This window comes from Meleagris gallopavo, chromosome 2, assembly GCF_000146605.3.
Source record: "Meleagris gallopavo isolate NT-WF06-2002-E0010 breed Aviagen turkey brand Nicholas breeding stock chromosome 2, Turkey_5.1, whole genome shotgun sequence".
Lineage (NCBI taxonomy): Eukaryota > Metazoa > Chordata > Aves > Galliformes > Phasianidae > Meleagris > Meleagris gallopavo.
Genome location: NC_015012.2, coordinates 92,401,687 through 92,419,872, shown reverse-complemented (window position 1 = coordinate 92,419,872; position 18,186 = coordinate 92,401,687). Strand labels below are relative to the sequence as shown.

General features: G+C 37.7%; 1 protein-coding gene across 1 annotated transcript in view; it reads right to left on the bottom strand.

Moving 5' to 3' along the window:
- Positions 1-18,186, bottom strand: part of GREB1 (growth regulating estrogen receptor binding 1) — a 51,274-nt gene that overhangs the window by 17,964 nt on the left and 15,124 nt on the right. Inside the window, 14 exon segments of the mRNA XM_010707907.2 lie at positions 4,013-4,558; positions 4,560-4,630; positions 6,703-6,792; positions 7,763-7,962; positions 8,258-8,373; positions 9,793-10,132; positions 11,006-11,142; positions 11,717-11,909; positions 13,922-14,102; positions 14,198-14,395; positions 14,844-14,969; positions 16,451-16,579; positions 17,074-17,424; positions 17,876-18,061. Coding sequence (XP_010706209.2) covers positions 4,013-4,558; positions 4,560-4,630; positions 6,703-6,792; positions 7,763-7,962; positions 8,258-8,373; positions 9,793-10,132; positions 11,006-11,142; positions 11,717-11,909; positions 13,922-14,102; positions 14,198-14,395; positions 14,844-14,969; positions 16,451-16,579; positions 17,074-17,424; positions 17,876-18,061 — 2,864 coding nt within the window.

Below are 18,186 nucleotides of genomic sequence, written 5' to 3'. Positions count from 1 at the left end.
ACTCTAATTTGTTTCTGAGTATCTGAATATGAAAGATAGAAGTCTGATGAATTAGAATTTGAAGGAGAAAATCACAGAAGACTAAGTTGCAAAAATCTCATATTTTGTGAAAACTTCCAATAAATAAGGAATGAGGATCCTGCAAAGATTTAGCATTTTGGTTTCTATTTTAATCCTAAGTGCAAGGCACGATTTTGTGAGATCCTAAGAATATGTTTACTCTGCAACTCTTCATTCATGAAGATTGTAGATGTACAAGAGCAAGAGGAGAGAACATGAATTCAAATCCTTCCCACAGAAAATTCCAGAAGAACAAAGGCTCATCTTTTGTGTCAAAGACCCACAGTGCCTACAGGAGTGGAAGCTGTTTGATCACTGAACTGTATTTTCCACAGATATCTATAATAAACTGAAAACAAATAAAAACTGGAGATTGAGAGAATCCAGTCAGAAAAATTAGATGTGATTATTCATAAAATGGTCATCCAAAGGTCTGTTGTAGCAGGTCTAAGAGTAATGAGTTTCTTTATTTTTATTTTTATTTTTATTTTTATTTTTATTTTTATTTTTACTTTTTATTTTTTAACTTGATCCAGTCATTAGACATTGGGAGCACTGGAAGTACTTTACTATTCTCACATTTTTCTAGAAAGTACCATCTGATAACAATCTTCACATTTGGAGTAATATGGCAAAAGTGGAAATAATTCCATAAGGCTTTTCTACTTTAATTTCCAGGTGAGATGGCTCTTCACATACCACAGCAGTGATTTTCAGACTGTGGTCTGCGAACCAGTGTTGATTCATAGAAAATATTCTGATGGTCCACAGACAGCTGGTCAAATGGTGCTGGGTCTTCTCCTTGTTTCCACTTGCTATTTCTGCTAAAAGACAGCTAACAAAAGATATATTAAATACTTCCCTAATTCCTTTATTACATTAGAAGAATGGCATTTAAGCCCATTGTAGTAAAATTTTAGGAAAAGGAGACCCAAACAGTATGGGCAGCAATTTTCTTTCTCAGGAAATCTCTTAAGGTGATTTTCATCCCCTTCTACGATCAGGAACGGGCAGTTACTTGCAGACTACGAGCAGCTTACCTGCCTATGGAAAATGCTAGTTCTAGGCTTGTAATATTCAGGTATAAAAACAATGGTACAGAATTTTCATTTGCAGTTTGGAGAATTTTAAGATAAATGTTTCTAAGAAAAATATTTCAGTGAATTTAGACTTCCTGATAGGCATTTTGTTCAACGTTGTACATTTCTACCCATAGCTATGATACTCGTTCATAGTCACTAAGCAATGTCTTAGCTGCATGATGATCCAATGCAACACTAGGAAAAAACCCACACTGTGGATATAAAACCATAAAATCACATGGAAGAGGCCTCAAAGATCACATAGTCCAATCACCTACTTACCACCAATATTGCCCACTAAACCACGTCTACCATTTCCTTAAACACCTCCAGGGACAGTGACTCAATCACCTCCTTGGACAGCCTGTTTCAGAGCCTGACAACTCTTTCGGAGAAGAAATTCTTCCTAATATCCAACCTGAACCTCCCTGGCATAACTTAAGACCATTCCCTCTAGTCCTGTCTCTAGTTACGCAAGAAAAGAGGTTGACTCCCACCTCACCACAACCTCCCTTCAGTACATTGTAGAGAGAACTAAGGTCCCCTCTGAGCCTCCTCCAGACTAAACAATCACAGTTCCCTCAGCAATTTCTCATTAAATTGTGCAGACCCCTCAACAGATTCATTGCCCTTCTCTGGACACACTCCAAGGCATTTATGTCCTTCTCATGGTAAGAGGCCCAATGCAGTACTTGAGATGGGACCTCATCAGAGCTCAGTACAGAAGGATCGCTTCCCTGCTTTTGCAGACTGCACTACTTCTGATATAATCCAGGATACCATTGGCCTTCTTAGCACTGCTGGCTCATGTTTAGCCTAGCTCTGACCAGCAATTCCATATCTTTTTCCTCTGTGCAGCTTTCCAGCCACTCTGCTCCAAGCCTGTAGCGTTGCCTGGGGTTGTGACCGAAGTGCAGGGCCCAATACTTGGTCTTGTTGAACTTCATCCCATTGGCCTCAGATCATCAATCCAACCTGTCCAGATCTCTCAGAACACCCTTCCTACACTTCCCCACAGATTGGTGTCATCTGTTAACTTACAAGATGGGCCCAAATACTGTCCCCTGGGGACCAATTGCCAGCTGGATTTAACTCCATTCACGACCAATCTCTAGACTCAGCCTTCCATCCAGTTCTTCATTCAGCAAAGAGTGTACTGACAAAGACATGGGCTGCCAGCTTCTCCGGATAACTGGAGAAAGGATGGAACTTCATGTAAAGAAAGTGATATTAAAGATGACATTCACTGCTACAGAGGGGCCCACAGGAGCCCTGTTCCATATCTGAAAAAGAGTTTCATTTGATAGTTAAAGGTGGTGAATATCATATACCATGGTAGGGAGCTAATGAATGAGCAAGCTGCTTGTCTCAATATAGATAGCTAAATGTCACATGTCATGTGTTAAACAACAAGTCCTGACGGATAAGTAGTATGCTCTCAGAGGTCTCTGAATGACTATTTTGAGAAACACAGGTTTACATCTGAGACCCTAACCCATATGCTTTATGATCAGATGAATACTAAAGCAGTATTTACATATCAGTAAATCTGAATTTTTATGGTGTCTTTGGGAATAGTCTCTTTGTGAGTTGTGATATATATACATATAAAATTCTACAAAAAAAATCGTCACAGTTTATGTTTTTCTTAGAGATTGATGTCAACAACCTGCTCCAGAATGTTATTTTTTGGTCTGCATCTTAATATGACATTTATTTTTTTGATCATGTAACACTTCAATCTTTGGCACACATGGGCAATTTATATTAAGAGAATTGAGAGTGTTGTATAACTTCTAGTCGGAATACTTTCTGAAATCCTTTACACATTACAGTAACATTTACAGGAACTTTCAATATGAAAAGCCCATTTATGCTCTTCTTACTTCACTGCAATATACATTTGGTACTGTGGAAAAAAAATATTTAATAAATAGCAATATATATAGTTTCCTTTTTCAGTCGATAGGCATAAATGGCATTTATAATAGGCATAAATCCATATGGGTGGATCATACAGCAAGATAAGGCAGGTATCTATATTTAGATGAATTTTTTGTTGATATTGGAGCAACAGGAAACACGAGTCTTTGGTTTGATTTATCCTTTCTGACTTCTGATGTTCATGTGATGTAAATATGCTCATAGACATGTGGTCTCATTGCTTGATAATTCAGGAGAACATGAGAAGCACAACATCAGACTTACTATGTAACATGTGCACTGAACTAGGAGATGTCTTACTCAGACGTAAGTATTAAACATTCTCAGAGAATTTAAAAGACAAGCAAGGAACTTCTTAGGACAATACCCATTTTTATGCATATTTTGAAATAAATTTACAAACTCTTGGTTAGTATTCACCTTGTAAATAAAGCTCTGCTAATGTTGAACAGGCCTTCTTTCATGTGCTACCTACAACAGCTTCTTAAATTTCTGCCTGTCACGCGGAGGAAACAGAAAATATCTCAACTGCAAAGTTCCAGCTATCTTTAGATTGATCCTGGGAAGTGTTTTTGTGCTGATCTTTGATGTTTATTTAAAATGTAAATGCTTATTCAACTTAGACAGAAATGATGCATGAAATCTATCTTCTGAGCAAGCTATGTTTTAAAACATTTTAATGGAAAGAGACTGACAGAAAATGAATATTGCTCCAGATTCATTGTCTTTGAACTCAAACTAACAGTAAAGAATAAAATATAATTTTATTAGAAGGGAGTTGGGAAATAAGGAAATAAAATATAAGCAACTTACTCTCCACATAAAAAATGTTTCAAGTACGAATAATAATAACTAATCTATTTTTGTAGATTATGATAAAACTAAATAACATAAATGGATGATAATACCTTGCTCTTATTACACACCTGTGGTGGCCCACTCAGCAGCAGCCTCCTTGGGTGAAAGGTGTCCATTCTGCCCTCATTTCTATTATTGTAGTCCATATGGATTGGTTTGGGCACTGTCCATTGGCGGTAGTATAGAGACTGCTCCGTGCAAGTCATCATCTTACTCATAAGAGGACGAAAAGAACTTGCCCACATCACAGAGTGGTAAGGCAAAAGGGAAGATGATTTCGGAAGTCCACTGCTGTCCGTAGAGGTAATAATGTCATAAACCAGTTTGGGCAGGAAAACTATGGGAGGCTGTTTTGATGATTTAGTCATGAAGCATTGAGAGGTCTGTAAGATGAAGGAGTTATGAGTAGGTGCAGAGGAGGAAGAAGAGGAAGAGAAAGGTGAGGAGGATGAGGAGGTGATGGAAATTTGGGCACTTTTTATGCTTTGTTTTGTATCAGGTTGTTCATTTCCCGATGGTAAGTGTTTGCTGATTGCTGTTTGTGCCCCCTTGTCTACCTTCTGCTTCTGCTTTTCCTGGTTATTTGTAGTTTCTTCGGTGGTGTTACTTAGAACTTGGTGGGGGGGATTTTGCTCTGTCTCCTGCTGTTACTAAAGGAGGAGATGGCTCACTGCAGAATGCTGTAACTAAAGGAAAATTATATTTCAATACAATATTTCAATGTAAGTGCAATAATCCCAGCTAGTCAGTGACATAGTGAAACACTGAAAAATTGCTTAGATACGGTACCTGTCAAATAATGCAACCCTACCCCCGTGCCTGCTTTCTTTCAGCTTACTCATATAGAAAGTCTTACTGAGATTAGTTGGGAGTATTTGTCTCAATGCAGCAAGTGCCTTTCCAAGAACTTATGTTCATAGGAAAGGTGTGATTGACCTGTTCTCAGCCATTCCCTTTTTGAGTCAGAAGTTCATCAGATATCCTCATCACTCAAGACTATAAAATCCTGTAAACTTTTGTTTAAAAGGGGGAAAGTACCTATGGGCTCTTACCCGATCAAACTACAGAAATCTCCACACAAAAACAGTTCTCAGCTCGAAGTCAGCTCTGATTCCACACTCACGTTTGTGACACTGAAACACAGACTGACATAATATAACTCAGCTCTCAAGACTTTGGTGCTATGAACCTATCCAACCTTTAGTCAGCTCAGAGCAGAAACTGAACTCACCAAGACTGGCCTTGACCATCACATAGATATAGCTCACAGCTCTTTACTAATTCACTGAAAATTGTGTACTTTTATTTATATATTCTAACTATAATGATTTCTTGAGAGTTTGAGGCTTCATTTTGAGTGGCTCTGAGCATCTTTAATCTCAATAACCTCCAAAAAGGAGATGTAAAGACTGTGCAGTCCTCAGAGTAGACTGAACACTGGCTCAGGAATCAGTCTCCGAGTGTTAGTAAGAATGCCTGTCTGAAGCTAGGCATAGATAAAAGCAGGTTTCCATTTCTAGTGAAAACAAAAGTCTGTGTTCTCAAACAACAACAAAAAACAACAAAAAAACAACAAAAAACAACAAACACAGATTTTGAACTAATAAAAGAGTCTGTAGTTTCTCTTGGTCTCAAGAAATGGTAAGAGATCCTAGTTGCAGATATTAGTCTAAAGCAGCCACCAAACGATGTTTGCAATGAAGATGAAAAGAAATCATCAGCAGTATGAATGGTTTCAAGAAACCACTGTAACATCCTGCAGAATATCAGTATCCCAGAGCACAAGAAAAAAAGGAAAAGAAAGAGAAAAGAGAAAAAAAAAGGTTTGTTTAATCACAGGCAAATTCAGGCTACACAGCCACATGCAGGCCATATGGATCCCATGGAACTGAAGAACAGATAACTCTAAAGAGGAAAAAGCATTTTTCATACTAAAGCAGTTCAAAATCTTATCAAAAATGTCTTCAAATCTTGTCTTTTTCTTTCCTTTTATAACCACCACTGTGTTTGTAGAAAAGAAACCATGGCTAAATATGCGTGTCAGCATGGTGAAAACTACAAGCAGATCAAAAAGAAGGTATTGTGACTAAAAAGCAGCAATATGTTTTGAAAAGCTGCAGGACATTGTAACACCTAGGTAACAGTTTGTCTTCTGAACTTTCAGTCAACTCTCCCCCTATTATCTGCATTGAAAAGCATTCAAATAAACTTATCAGACAGGAAGCTCAGGTAATTCTCAACACTGTCACATGCTTTATGCAACAATTTGCAGATTAAAAAGGAAACAAAGATTTAAGAAAAAAAATCCGCCTCCAAAAGAGCTTCCAAACAGTGCAGATTTAATGAGTGAACATTCCAGAGCAAAACAAAAAAGACAAAGACACAAACAAGATTGAGAATACTTTTCTTCCTATGGATTTTCAAAAGATTATTTAAAACTGTTGAATTGTCATAGCTTCAGTGAACACACTCAGTACTAATTGAGGATTCAAACCTAAGTGTCACACATTAAAGGAATGCCTGTTTAGGTAGCCTGTCCTGTGATTACTTTCCAAGCAAGAAATCATCTACTTGTATTTAAGAAGCCTGATTCTAAATTACTTTTTTAGAAGTTACTTATAATAACCTCATTAAAATAGGCCTTGCCAAAAGCTGAGCGATTTATGCCTTTTTTTTTTCTTCTTTCTCTAACAAGCTGAACAAAAGGTTTTTTATCTATCCTAAGTACAGCTTAATAGAAATAAACTTAAGGACTTACTGGAAGCTTTTGAAGAGAGGGATGAAGATGCAGAGTCATGAGAATGAGATCTTTCTCTTTTCATAGGACTTCTCTTTTCTGAAGTAGAACCTGTTTCATGAATAGTAGTAGAGGAAAACAAAAACAAAGCATAATTAAAGTAAGCCTGTAAGAAGTGATGGCTATATTGTTGAAATAAAGAAGAGCACACAACTTTGGATGGAACCCTGAGCAGCCAGATTTGATGTATTGCAATCCTGACAATGGCAGGGGATTGGAACTAGATGGTCTTTAAGGTTCCTTCCAACCTAAGCCATGATTCTTTGATTTGTCTGGATTCTGTCCTCCTTCTGACACTGTTTTCAATGTGTTCTACCATGCAGCATTGGATCAGCCTATAAAATATTCTAATTATGTTGAACTGCAGTACACTTACAAAATCAATTCTGCTGCCAGGAGCTGACACGTCACAACTGTATTTTACCTTTTGTACCTACCTAGTGTCAGTGAAACCAACTGACAAAGTGCTCTATTTTGTCAGTGTGTTATGAACTACCTCCTACCCACTATAACAGCTTTATGGATAAATTATATCTCAGCTTTTGATGAAGACAGTCCCTCAAGGGCATTTGCTTGAGGTTCCTAACTTAGCCTTCTATGCCAAAATGCTTTTTCATGCAGTTTAGCAATAATAAACAGAGGCAAAAAGCACTGCACTAAGTCTATCATCTGAGCTGATGTTCTAAATTGAACTCCACAGGAGTATACCATACTTCACAGACCAGGAGAGCAGCCTTATAACTCAGATGCCTAACCTCAGTGCACCTTTGACACAAATTACCTCAACTTACTTCAACTAAGTGGACAGAAATATTCATCACACCTAAGGTAGGCCTCTCTTAAGAAATAATAACCTCACCAACTCTACCATTTCGATATGAATTCACATACAGACAATAAACGGAAGAACTTGAAAGCCATTTCTCATTTTCTAATATATCACATTTTTCTAATATATCACATGTATTTTTCTAATACAGCTCAATCACTTTACACTTCTTATTACCACTGGTAGCAGTACCTTCTGTTGCTATTTCTTCATCTTCATTATCAGTGCTGCTTAGTTTCTCTGGGTCGCTTTCTAACACATCATTCACAACGGCTTTCTCGGTGTGAATTTCTGAGCTCACAAAGTATGCTGCCAAACCAAGCTCTTGCTCCAAGGTTGTCCTTACTAAAGAAGATGAGTTTATTAAACGTAGGTCACAGTACCTCAGTGATCTGGAGAGAAACAGATGAGATAGTATGAGAACTCATCGTACTCTATTTCTTTTCCAGACAACTTATACCATGACAACTCATAACATTTTTAAGTTAGTTGTATTTTGTATAAGCAGGAGATTATTACTAATAATCTTTTTTATTTATAATATAAAAATTTATTTAAAAAATGGAAAAGAAGCATCTTTGACACTGAAATGTTTTCTTCCCCGCAAGTATTTAAACAGTTCGTTTTTAGCCATCCAATAAGCAATGGATAAAAAACTTCCACTGAGAAAATACCAGATCTACTTACCGTGGTAAAGACTCCCCTTGTGGATCCATACCACTAAATATTAATATACAGGGCAAACCTTCCAGTTCCAAATAGGTCTGTGGCCTCCAATCTACATCTTCAATTTTCTGCCAGACCTGCATAAGAGACTCTATTGAATGTCCTGATATGGCACAAACGATCACACATTTTATCACCCATTGTTTGAATTGATTTGCACAGTGGATGGATGTTCCACCAGAGTAAGCCACATGGCAGAGCCAATTTCAACACAGGTAGATTGTATAATTCCTAAAGAGTTACAGGTAGCAATCTGCCTGATGTAAACCTGAGGAGAACAGGACAGAATGTTCTTGTCTGAAAAGTCTCCCTGTCTCCCAGCTGCATAGCACTAGAACTAGGGCATACATGGATAGAGTGGATATGATACATCAGGCAATAAAGTCGAGTAGAAGATTCTGGGGAGAGAAAGGGTTGCTTCTTGTGGTAAATTACAGAAGGAAATGAGCAAGAAATGAGGCTATTTCACCTTAGAGGAATAGCATGAAGCTGGAAGTGCTGAAGTTTTGAACACGCACATTACACTGATCTCACTTAATACCCTCTGAAGCCTCCTATTCTTCATCAAAGTTGTCAATTTTCCTAATAATGTAATGAGAAATTGGATAACTAGTTCTGTCATTTGAATGTTTAACAGCAGGTTATACTGCTTTATTCACACCAGCCAATAATTTCTGCTGTGAGACTGACCTACAGATAAGGAATACACAGCAGGAACAACAGTGTGATAGTTCCACTTCTGCCATTATACACTTATTACTACCACCATGCATGTCTGGGAAGATAAATAGGATGTGGTTTAGCATATTGTATTTTTCAGAAAAAGTTATTCATGACACAGTAAGATGAGCTTTAGGCTCTGGATGTCAAATGACTGTCTAACACATCAAACTAAGCACAGAACACTACAATACACATTTTTTGCTTTAGCGAACAGATGGCAGTGTTATGAAGAGCAAGAATATAGCAGAGCCTTTTGTTATACAGATGACTTAAGATTCTGGACCTAAACAGTATAAATGAATCTTTGAAATAACACATGGTCCTGAAAGAATTAAGTACCTGGCTGTGAATTCCAAACCCATAGCCAGCATCACCAATTTGGTGCCTTTATGCCATCTGCTGGTGAGAAGAGTAATACAAATCTTAACCGAAGAAAATCCGGGCAACAGTGAGTTTGTGAGAAAATTGTGACAGTTCTATACATCTGTTTTCCCTGTTGCTGTACATAAAAGCAGTTCAGCTGTTTGGAAGGCTTGCTGCAGGAAGCCAAGCTCTAGTTCTATCCGTTAATATTCAACTGAGTAACCAGAAAGTAACCATTGGTAGGACACCAAAGGAATCACAGGTGATTTGTCTAAAGTCAAAATCGTGCTCCTTGCAGTAGTTTTGAGTTTTTCTATTATAAATCACACTCGTGACCACATCTCTCACCAACAGTCTCCCCATCTACCCATCTAAAGAAGCTTCCCAGTATATGTCGTTCTGCAAGTTACCTTTAGTTGCTCCACAAAGTGCTTCCCTATAGTGATTCCAGAATTAGGATTTCCCAAGATTATTTCAAAGTTATCTTCAAGGGCTAGTCTTTCCCTTACATTATACAGGCGTTCATATGCCACTGCAGCCAGTGGGGTACATGGAATTCTCAACACTACCATGAGGCCATGACCACTAGGACATTGTCTTGAAGAGTTTATTAGGTTTTGGGTGATTTCCAGAGTTTCAACTGAGGTGTAATTCTTCATCTGAGAAAGACCACACACTGCCATCATAGCTGCAGAGTAGTGTTGTATGAGGACAAAAGTCCTTATCACTGCACTGTGTAATCTGGGAAACCTGAAATAAAGGTTAAATAGTGAAGTATTAAAGTAAAAAAAGCTAATGTTCTCCAAAATATAGCAAACTCAGGACTTTCTCCTGTAAAGAACCCTTATCATTTACTGTCCAAAATTACAGTTTGATAGTCCTTGCAATAACATCATTTCACAATCAGAACCGAAGTTGTCTCTCTATTGCTCAGAAAGGATTTTATAAGCAAGTAGTTCATCAGTGTTACATCACTTCAAGTTATCCATACTTGCTGCTGTTAGAAAATTTGTCACAGAATATTTGCTAATACACTCAGCAATACCATCAATCAAAATGCATGCACTCGTCAATGAAAACAGTACTCTTAATGACATTATCATTAGGGTTTTTTCTATTGCGTTCTTACTCAAACTGTGAATCAACTACCTCTTTTATTCCAAGAGGACTGAATATGTAGGCAGCACTCAATGAGCACTCCAAGTTTCCAAGCCCAGGTACACCCTGCCTTAATGCCCTCTCCATGAGAGGGAGAGATGTGGAAATGTAATAGCTTCCTTCGCTCTGATTTTTCACAAAAATGAAACCCAGGCCTGCTCAGAGAAGTACCTGATGTGTGTGATCAGAGCTCCATGTCACCCTATAGCACACTAAGTACACACACTAATATGGGGTGAACAGTGTGCAAGTTTATCTAATGAATACATCTGAACTGATTAGATCACAGGCCAAATATATACTAAAAAAAAAAAAAAGATGAGAGGATAAAATAAGAACAAATGAAATAATTTGTAAGACAGTGAGACAAAAAAAGAAAAAAAAAATCAGGTTTCTAGCTAGTAACTCAAGACACTAGAATATGCTCCCTAAGTTTCCTTCATTAAACTAAGAATTGTACTATACCTCTTTCCCAGAGCCATGACCATTGCTTCAAAAGAGCTGTCATACCGAAGCAGTGGGATACTATGTCCAGACAGAGTGGATTCAATGAATTCTGACAGTCCAAAGTATTTCTTGTTTTCATGATATAAATCTACACCCTAGGAGAAATGAAGCAATACAGTTTTAAAGGTAAAAATCTACCAATTATTAATTTATAATTGATTAATCATCGGTATCTGTAGTCACATTCTATAATAGGCATACATATATTTAGGCACATAATATACAGGAAGAAGGAAAAAGTTAGTTTTTGGAAAGAAAAGAAGTTATACTCCATTTTTCCCTGTTTCTCTCCTCTCTTCCCATGTAAACATACAGACAGAAAATCTATGTAGGTAAAAATATGTGAAGAAATTTCATATATCTATTTATATTTATGCAGTAATGCACTAGAAACAGATTTTCTAGATGATTTCTATCTATGTAACTCTATGTAAAGGTTTATAGCAGTTACTAGAGTTTATAGGAGATATAAAACGTATAAAGATAATAAGCAAGAAATGACAGAAGAAGCAAAAGGAAAAAAACTTGACATAGATTGTCATAAGGGATACCATGCAAACTTCACTCAGCATACACAAAAATTATCAGGCCTCCAGAGTTTCAACAAGTATATAAAAGTAAAACAACTCATGAAAAGCTCACAAAATCACCTCAGAGCATCCATCTTACATTGCTGTATGAAGAAGGCCAGTGGATCTCATTGTAAGGGCTGATGTGAGTGTGCTGTGTCTGTAGCGCATAAGGAAAGGAAGTCACATGGAGTGTCACAATGTTGGGCGCCTCTTTCACCTCCCTGCAGTTCAGCAGTCTATCAACAAGTCCCGTAGACAGTTCTGCCTGAGGATAAAGGCTATGCATAGCACTGCAAAACAGAAACCCAAAACTCTCCAAAGCGATTGGCTCAAGGGAGATGTGAAATCAAAGTTAAATGCAAACAAGGGACTTAGGACTCTATTCGTTACCCTGATTTAGTTGCATGAAAGGAGAGGAAAATAAATGCTTTATTTCACTGCAGCTGAATATTTCTTTAAGTCTGGTTAACTTTATAGCTAGCAAATTACTGGTCTCTCACAGCCACCAGCGTATGAAAGGATGAAAGAAGCTGACATTATGGCAGTTATTAATGGTCGCACACTTCTCTGCTAAATTTAGCCAGATTGTTCTGCTGCTCTTGAGAAAATATAATTCTTACCTACAAAAAGCAAGATAGAAAATGACAGACCATAAGCCACAATAGTGGAAAGAAAGGGGGAAAGTACATGTGACAGAATTAGTACAATAAAGATTAGTTATTATTAGGGCAAATGCATCTAATGCATTAGGACATCTGCAATCGACTTCTTCCTCCAGTTTAACACATCATTCCAAATTCACTCATTTACCTGAAAGGTCTAAGTTACAAGCTTCAGCACTGCAAGTTGCTGTCATCACTAAGAGAGGCAGGTAACTCCAGAAAATGTTTGTGCCTACCCATAACCTCTCAGCCTTCAGAAATGCTTGTATCTCTGCTGTGACTATGTGGGCAATCCCTACCCAGGCAATTAAATTCCAGTTATAGACAATTTAACTGATGTCAATGAAGGGGCATGAATCCTCCTGTACAGAATAATCTCTTCAATGTTTGTCCCTTACACATCTTTCTTAAATAAAAGAAAAAAATATCAGAGCTAAATAGCTATAAAGGTACATCTCTACCACTCAGGGATGTAACATGAATAAATGCTGTAATGGCTGTAATAATTCATGTACATGTCTAAGATATAGAGAAGTTGAACTGGAAACCCTCATATATGCAAAAATAAAGGGTTGGTGAAAAATACAGGTTCTTAACCAGTGTGAAAGCCAAAACCTCGTCATTTCATTTGCAAGCAAAACTCAAGTGTTTTTGGTTTCAGAAACACCGCCATGTTACCAAAGACGGAAAGAATATGGTGGTGTTTCTGGAATGTAGTATATTCTCCTATTTCTCCAGTGCCTCAGAGGCTGGAAAACAAAAGCAGCTCATTTTCTCAACAGGCAGACTGCTGAAAAGCCAAGGAAAATGTGAGGGAAGAAATGAGCTGTGCAAGGAACTAACAGGGAACGTGGTCAACACAAGACATGTGTATGGGAATTGCTGAATCACGGCCTGAACCTCTGACTGATCATCTGAGGTGAGCAGTGAGTCAGCCACGGGAGCATAGGTGAAGGCAATTCACTTGTGCTGCCAGAAGGGGTGGAGCCTGGCTCCACCTCTCCTAGACGCATTTAAGAGCTGACTACCGGGAGGAAGGATCTCTGGGTGGAGATCCCCTCCTCTGGAGTTTCATAGTGAGCCCAGGATATGGGTAAGCATTCTATCTATTCTGTTTTAGTATAATAACTGTATAGCCAAACTCTCTGGTATGTTTCATAACTATAACATCTGTACGTTCATTGATTATACAAACGTGATTCTCAACAAAGGAAAAAAATAGCATGGCAGTGGAAAATTTCCAAACCGTTAAAAAACATCAGCACTACTTGTCTAGTCTGTGTAGGGTTTTGCAAATTCTACAGCCCAAAGGACACTGACAGTATCCTAGAGGATAATGAATTTTGTGCTTTTTCACAGGAAGCTTTCTTTTGAGCAAATGACACCGAGGCAGAAAAATAATAGCTGTGGCTGAAAGAAGATGAGTGAGCAAGGAGTACTTGAACTGTAGTGTTCCAGTATAGCATAATATCTTATGCAGAATAAGTATGAAGGCACTTAAATAAAACATGTTTACTCAATGCATGGGAAGACAGTCAGCAAAAATGTGAACAGATGAAGGAAGACAAATCATAAATCTGATCTTTAGAGTTAATGAGAACAAAAATAATTTCTCAAAAAGCAAGTTCAAGTATCCTCACCTCATTAGATCCCAGTGTGCATGATCATGGATTAGGACAAATAGTGTGTGTGGATTCTGCATAGAGTTTTGCAGAAAGACTTTGAACTTAATCTGGGCTTCTGCATCTAATTTCAGAACATACTGTTCCACCTTCTGCTTTGTAAGATGCTGCTTCTCCAACCCAAGTTCTAATAAAATACCTAGAAAAAAAATGGAATAAATGTCAGGATTTCCAGATACAAATGCTTTCGTTGGTTTCCTGTAAATCCAGCTAATAAAGCTAACTAATGAGCACCTGAATGCCAGAGATGAAACAAAGTCTGCTGATAAGTCACTTCTGAAGGTGGAACACAAATCAAGAAATCAATTTTCTCAAAGGAACCCAAATCAAGATTTTGAGTGCTGGAGTCAGCAATTGAGCAAATATGAGACAGCAGTTTCTGAGCTACTGCCAGCTGGAATGGTCGAATCTGATGTCGTTCAATCTCATAACCTAGAAAAAGACAAAAATTTTTTTATATATACACCAAAAGTCTAATCTAGTGTAAAATCGTACAACCTGGAAAAGAATGACTGGTCTATTCTTTAGGGAGTCAGAGTTCGAGAGTCCTCTAGAGAGGAAAACCTACATAGGACATACAAAGAAAATTTTCTGCACTTGGGCATTTTATTCCTGCAAGTCTCCTAAATATTTATGAGTTGAAGTTGGACTTGTGCAGAAGCATTCTCCTACCAAGGAAGATTTAAAGCTTCAGGGAGTACAGTTCTCATGAAACGAACTGAGCATCCACCATCTGGATATCTCAAGACATGAGTTCATGATCACCTCAGAACAGAATTCTTCAAGAGCCCGGGACTCTGCTCAGGTACATCTAACTGCACACCTAAAGACCTATTCTCAAGCATCCGACTCTATTACCTTTTCAGAAAATCCTCCTTACTTGTACACACAGCTGCTCCTGTTCCGTTCAGTGCTGTTGATTTATTCGCTGAAGCAGACAGTGATGAAGAGATGTGCCCTTGGTTTTCCTGATAAAATTTCTCCAGCAAAAGATCGATGTCACCCTCTAGCAAATGGAAAGGAGAGTGGTAAAAACATCCAGGTTGATAACAGCTGTATTTCATGCTGACTTTCTTTAGTAGATCTCGAAGAGCTTTGTGTATGCTAGGTAGGTTGTCCTGTCCTTGGCTTATTGGGTATTTGGTACACTAATCCTATCATTAGTTTCCATTGCATTATTTATTTTCAGCTTATTACTAATAAAATGCATATCAGGCCAAGGAATGACAGATCAGCTCTGCAGACCTCTGCTTAGGACATTTAGATAAAGTAGTAGAAAACTAGCTTGAAGATTGTGACCTAAATCAGCAAAGACAAACACCTGGCCATAACCTAGTGTATGTCCCGAACACTGTAGCTATTTGTACTGTTCACTAATAAGGATTAGAAGCAGCTTTTGAAAATCTGATGCAAAGCATAGGTATTATTAAATCTTTAACATTTTTTTGAGAAAAAGAAGGAAAAATAGTTTTTGATAAAGTAAACAGAAAAATGAGGTTTTTTACACAATATTAAAGCTATGTTTTACTGAGCTAAATACATCTGCTCTGTTTAGCAGGGACCCTGCTTACAGGTAATAGCTTTTCAGAAAATACAGCATGTCTGTCCTGAATACTTAATATTTTCTCAGCAGTTGAAAAGATGTTTGAACATGTCTGCAAATGATATGAGTGGCAGGGTCATCTTCGTGAAGTGCAATCCAGTGGATGTAGATGGCAACTCCTTTCAGGATGTTCATTTACTTGTTCTGCTCAAACAATAGTAGAAGTTATCTTGAGAATCATAACTCAAAGATACTAGAAACAGAGACACCAATGTAACTGCATGATGGCTCTAGGAAGACAGGTGTCTCTTCAGTGACTGGTGAAAATATCGTAACATATTCAGAAAGCATTCTTGCCTTCTAAGTACAGATTTCATGATGCAGTGTGAATGGTGAAGGGGACTGTGAAATGCATTAACACTGACAAGTATGCTGCATTTGCTCTAGTGCTGTGATCCAGTTGCATTTTCCACATGGCTGGATCTATCCACAGAAAACCCTGCCTGTAGTAATTCTCAGTTAAAAATGATTCTGTAGAAATGGCTCTGCAGTTATCTTCTCTTTCCCATGCATCAAGTTCAAGTTCACAATATGACTTCCTTCCTTCCGTAAAACAATTCTGGTCTACCACAGTCCAAATGAATCATGTGCTTGGGGCAAAGGAATTTATTCATTCATATGCATATGGGATTGTATATTATACAGATGGATTTGTATAGCTAAGAATAACATGTTCAACTTCTTGCTTGCATACTTTTATGAACCTGAGGTATTTTAGAAACTGACATTTCTAGGAGAAATTGTAATTTCAAATATACTTTGTCTTGTATTTTTTATACATTTGTAATAATGTCTTGCTTCAGGGAAGCATGAACACAGCTGCTTTCAATCACTAAAAAGACTGAGAGACTTGGAAATATGCATATCTACAGCATATTATATACCTGGGCAGAGGGTGCTGAAGAAGGACCCCAGAGATTCCACTTTGCCTGTGACCAGCTGATAGTTTACTTCTTTTTGGTAGTCTGAAGGAGTGAGCATGCCCTCAGACAGAACTCTTGCCTGATACTTTCCTAAAAGACAAAGAAGTCATTTTGACAGCACTTCAAACTACACCAAAAACATTATAAGACATAATGAAAAACACCTCCCAGCTAAGTGAATCCTCTCCTGCCAAAAAACTAAGGCCAAAATGAGATTTTGTTCTCTTATACAAGTGTGTACCATGTCTGTTGAAGACAGTGAGGTTGAAAGAGCATAGTATAAAAGCTGAGAAAATCCTCAATTCTCTGCTCACAGTAATACTTCAGTCACACAGAACAGGAAAGCATTATACACTGCCCACTGTTAGTTTTCTATTACTTGTTTGTAGTAGTGCCTTTGTAAGGACACAGCTAATGTGGGCAGAATGGGATTACTGGGGGGAGATCCAACTGTGCGACAGCACCTTGGGTTCATCAAAGCCCATTATTTCTTGGTCACGGCTCTTTTATCTGAGGCAGCTTACCAAAAATCCCCATAGCATGGGATGACTTTGTTTTGCCTGGAGAAACTGTTGAGATCTTACCTGTTATCACAATGCAGGAATCAATGGCTCGATTTCTGCTAGCACAGATGATCACCACGTAGTTTGTCTTTATTAATTTTCCTTCGATGAGCAGCTTAAACATTTCTGAAAGCCCTTCAGCCAGAGAATAGCTGCATTCAATGATGTGGACACTGTCATTACAGGAGCTGGCTGCCAGCCCTGCCAGCCAGGGGAGCTGGGCCGAGGTCACTGGGGCGATCTGGCTGGGCACTTGAGGAAAGGTCTGTGGAATCATCTGTTGGTACTGACGGATTTCGGATAGGTGTGATTCTCGCCAAGAACGCATGAATATTTGTTCTAAATCCTCAATAAGAGGAACTTGGTCTGAAGCTAAAAAAATTAAGAGGAAAATGTCCATATTATGAAACAATTTAACAAAGTTGATAAGTTAAAAAGTCTTTTTTTTTTTTTAATGTGCTTTTTTTTTTAAGAGATGTTTGTGTTTCAGATTTATGCATGCATGGCTACGGCCATTAGATGTGAACTATATCTTTCATCTTGAAGTGTCTTTGTGAGACTCAAATAAAGCTGCAGTAATTGGAACTTGACTATCAGTTATTAGAAATATTTAAGAATTTGAGAACTGCTTATGTCAATATAATAATATTTATTAACTATGGTCTATGTGCAAGAGCAACGAATTACAGCTTTTTCTTTTTTTTTTTTTTTCAGTTACTGAGATCCTCTCTTATAGGAAAGTATGAACTTTGTTTCATTATATTTTAATCTAGGTTTGGTTTTCAGGAACAACTAATTAAATAGTTTTAGAAAATCATCTTACCTAGCTGAACAAGGTAGTAGACAGTCAACAAGAGCTGCATCTCTTCTGAAATAGGTTGTATTGTCGGGGCACCATATTGTTCATATGCTCTAGATAAAGACTGTGAATTTCTGTAACAGGTATACAGCAGAGGACTCACTATCACATCATTAATGTTCCCGCAAAGATATGGGAAGTTTCCATGACCTTAAAAACAAACGTTTGTACGTATCACATTAATTTCATGTTTTAATAGTAGATATTTCAAAAATGAGAGCTTTAGCATTGTTCAGCAGTTGGATTTATCTTTATATCTCTTAACCAAAAAAAAA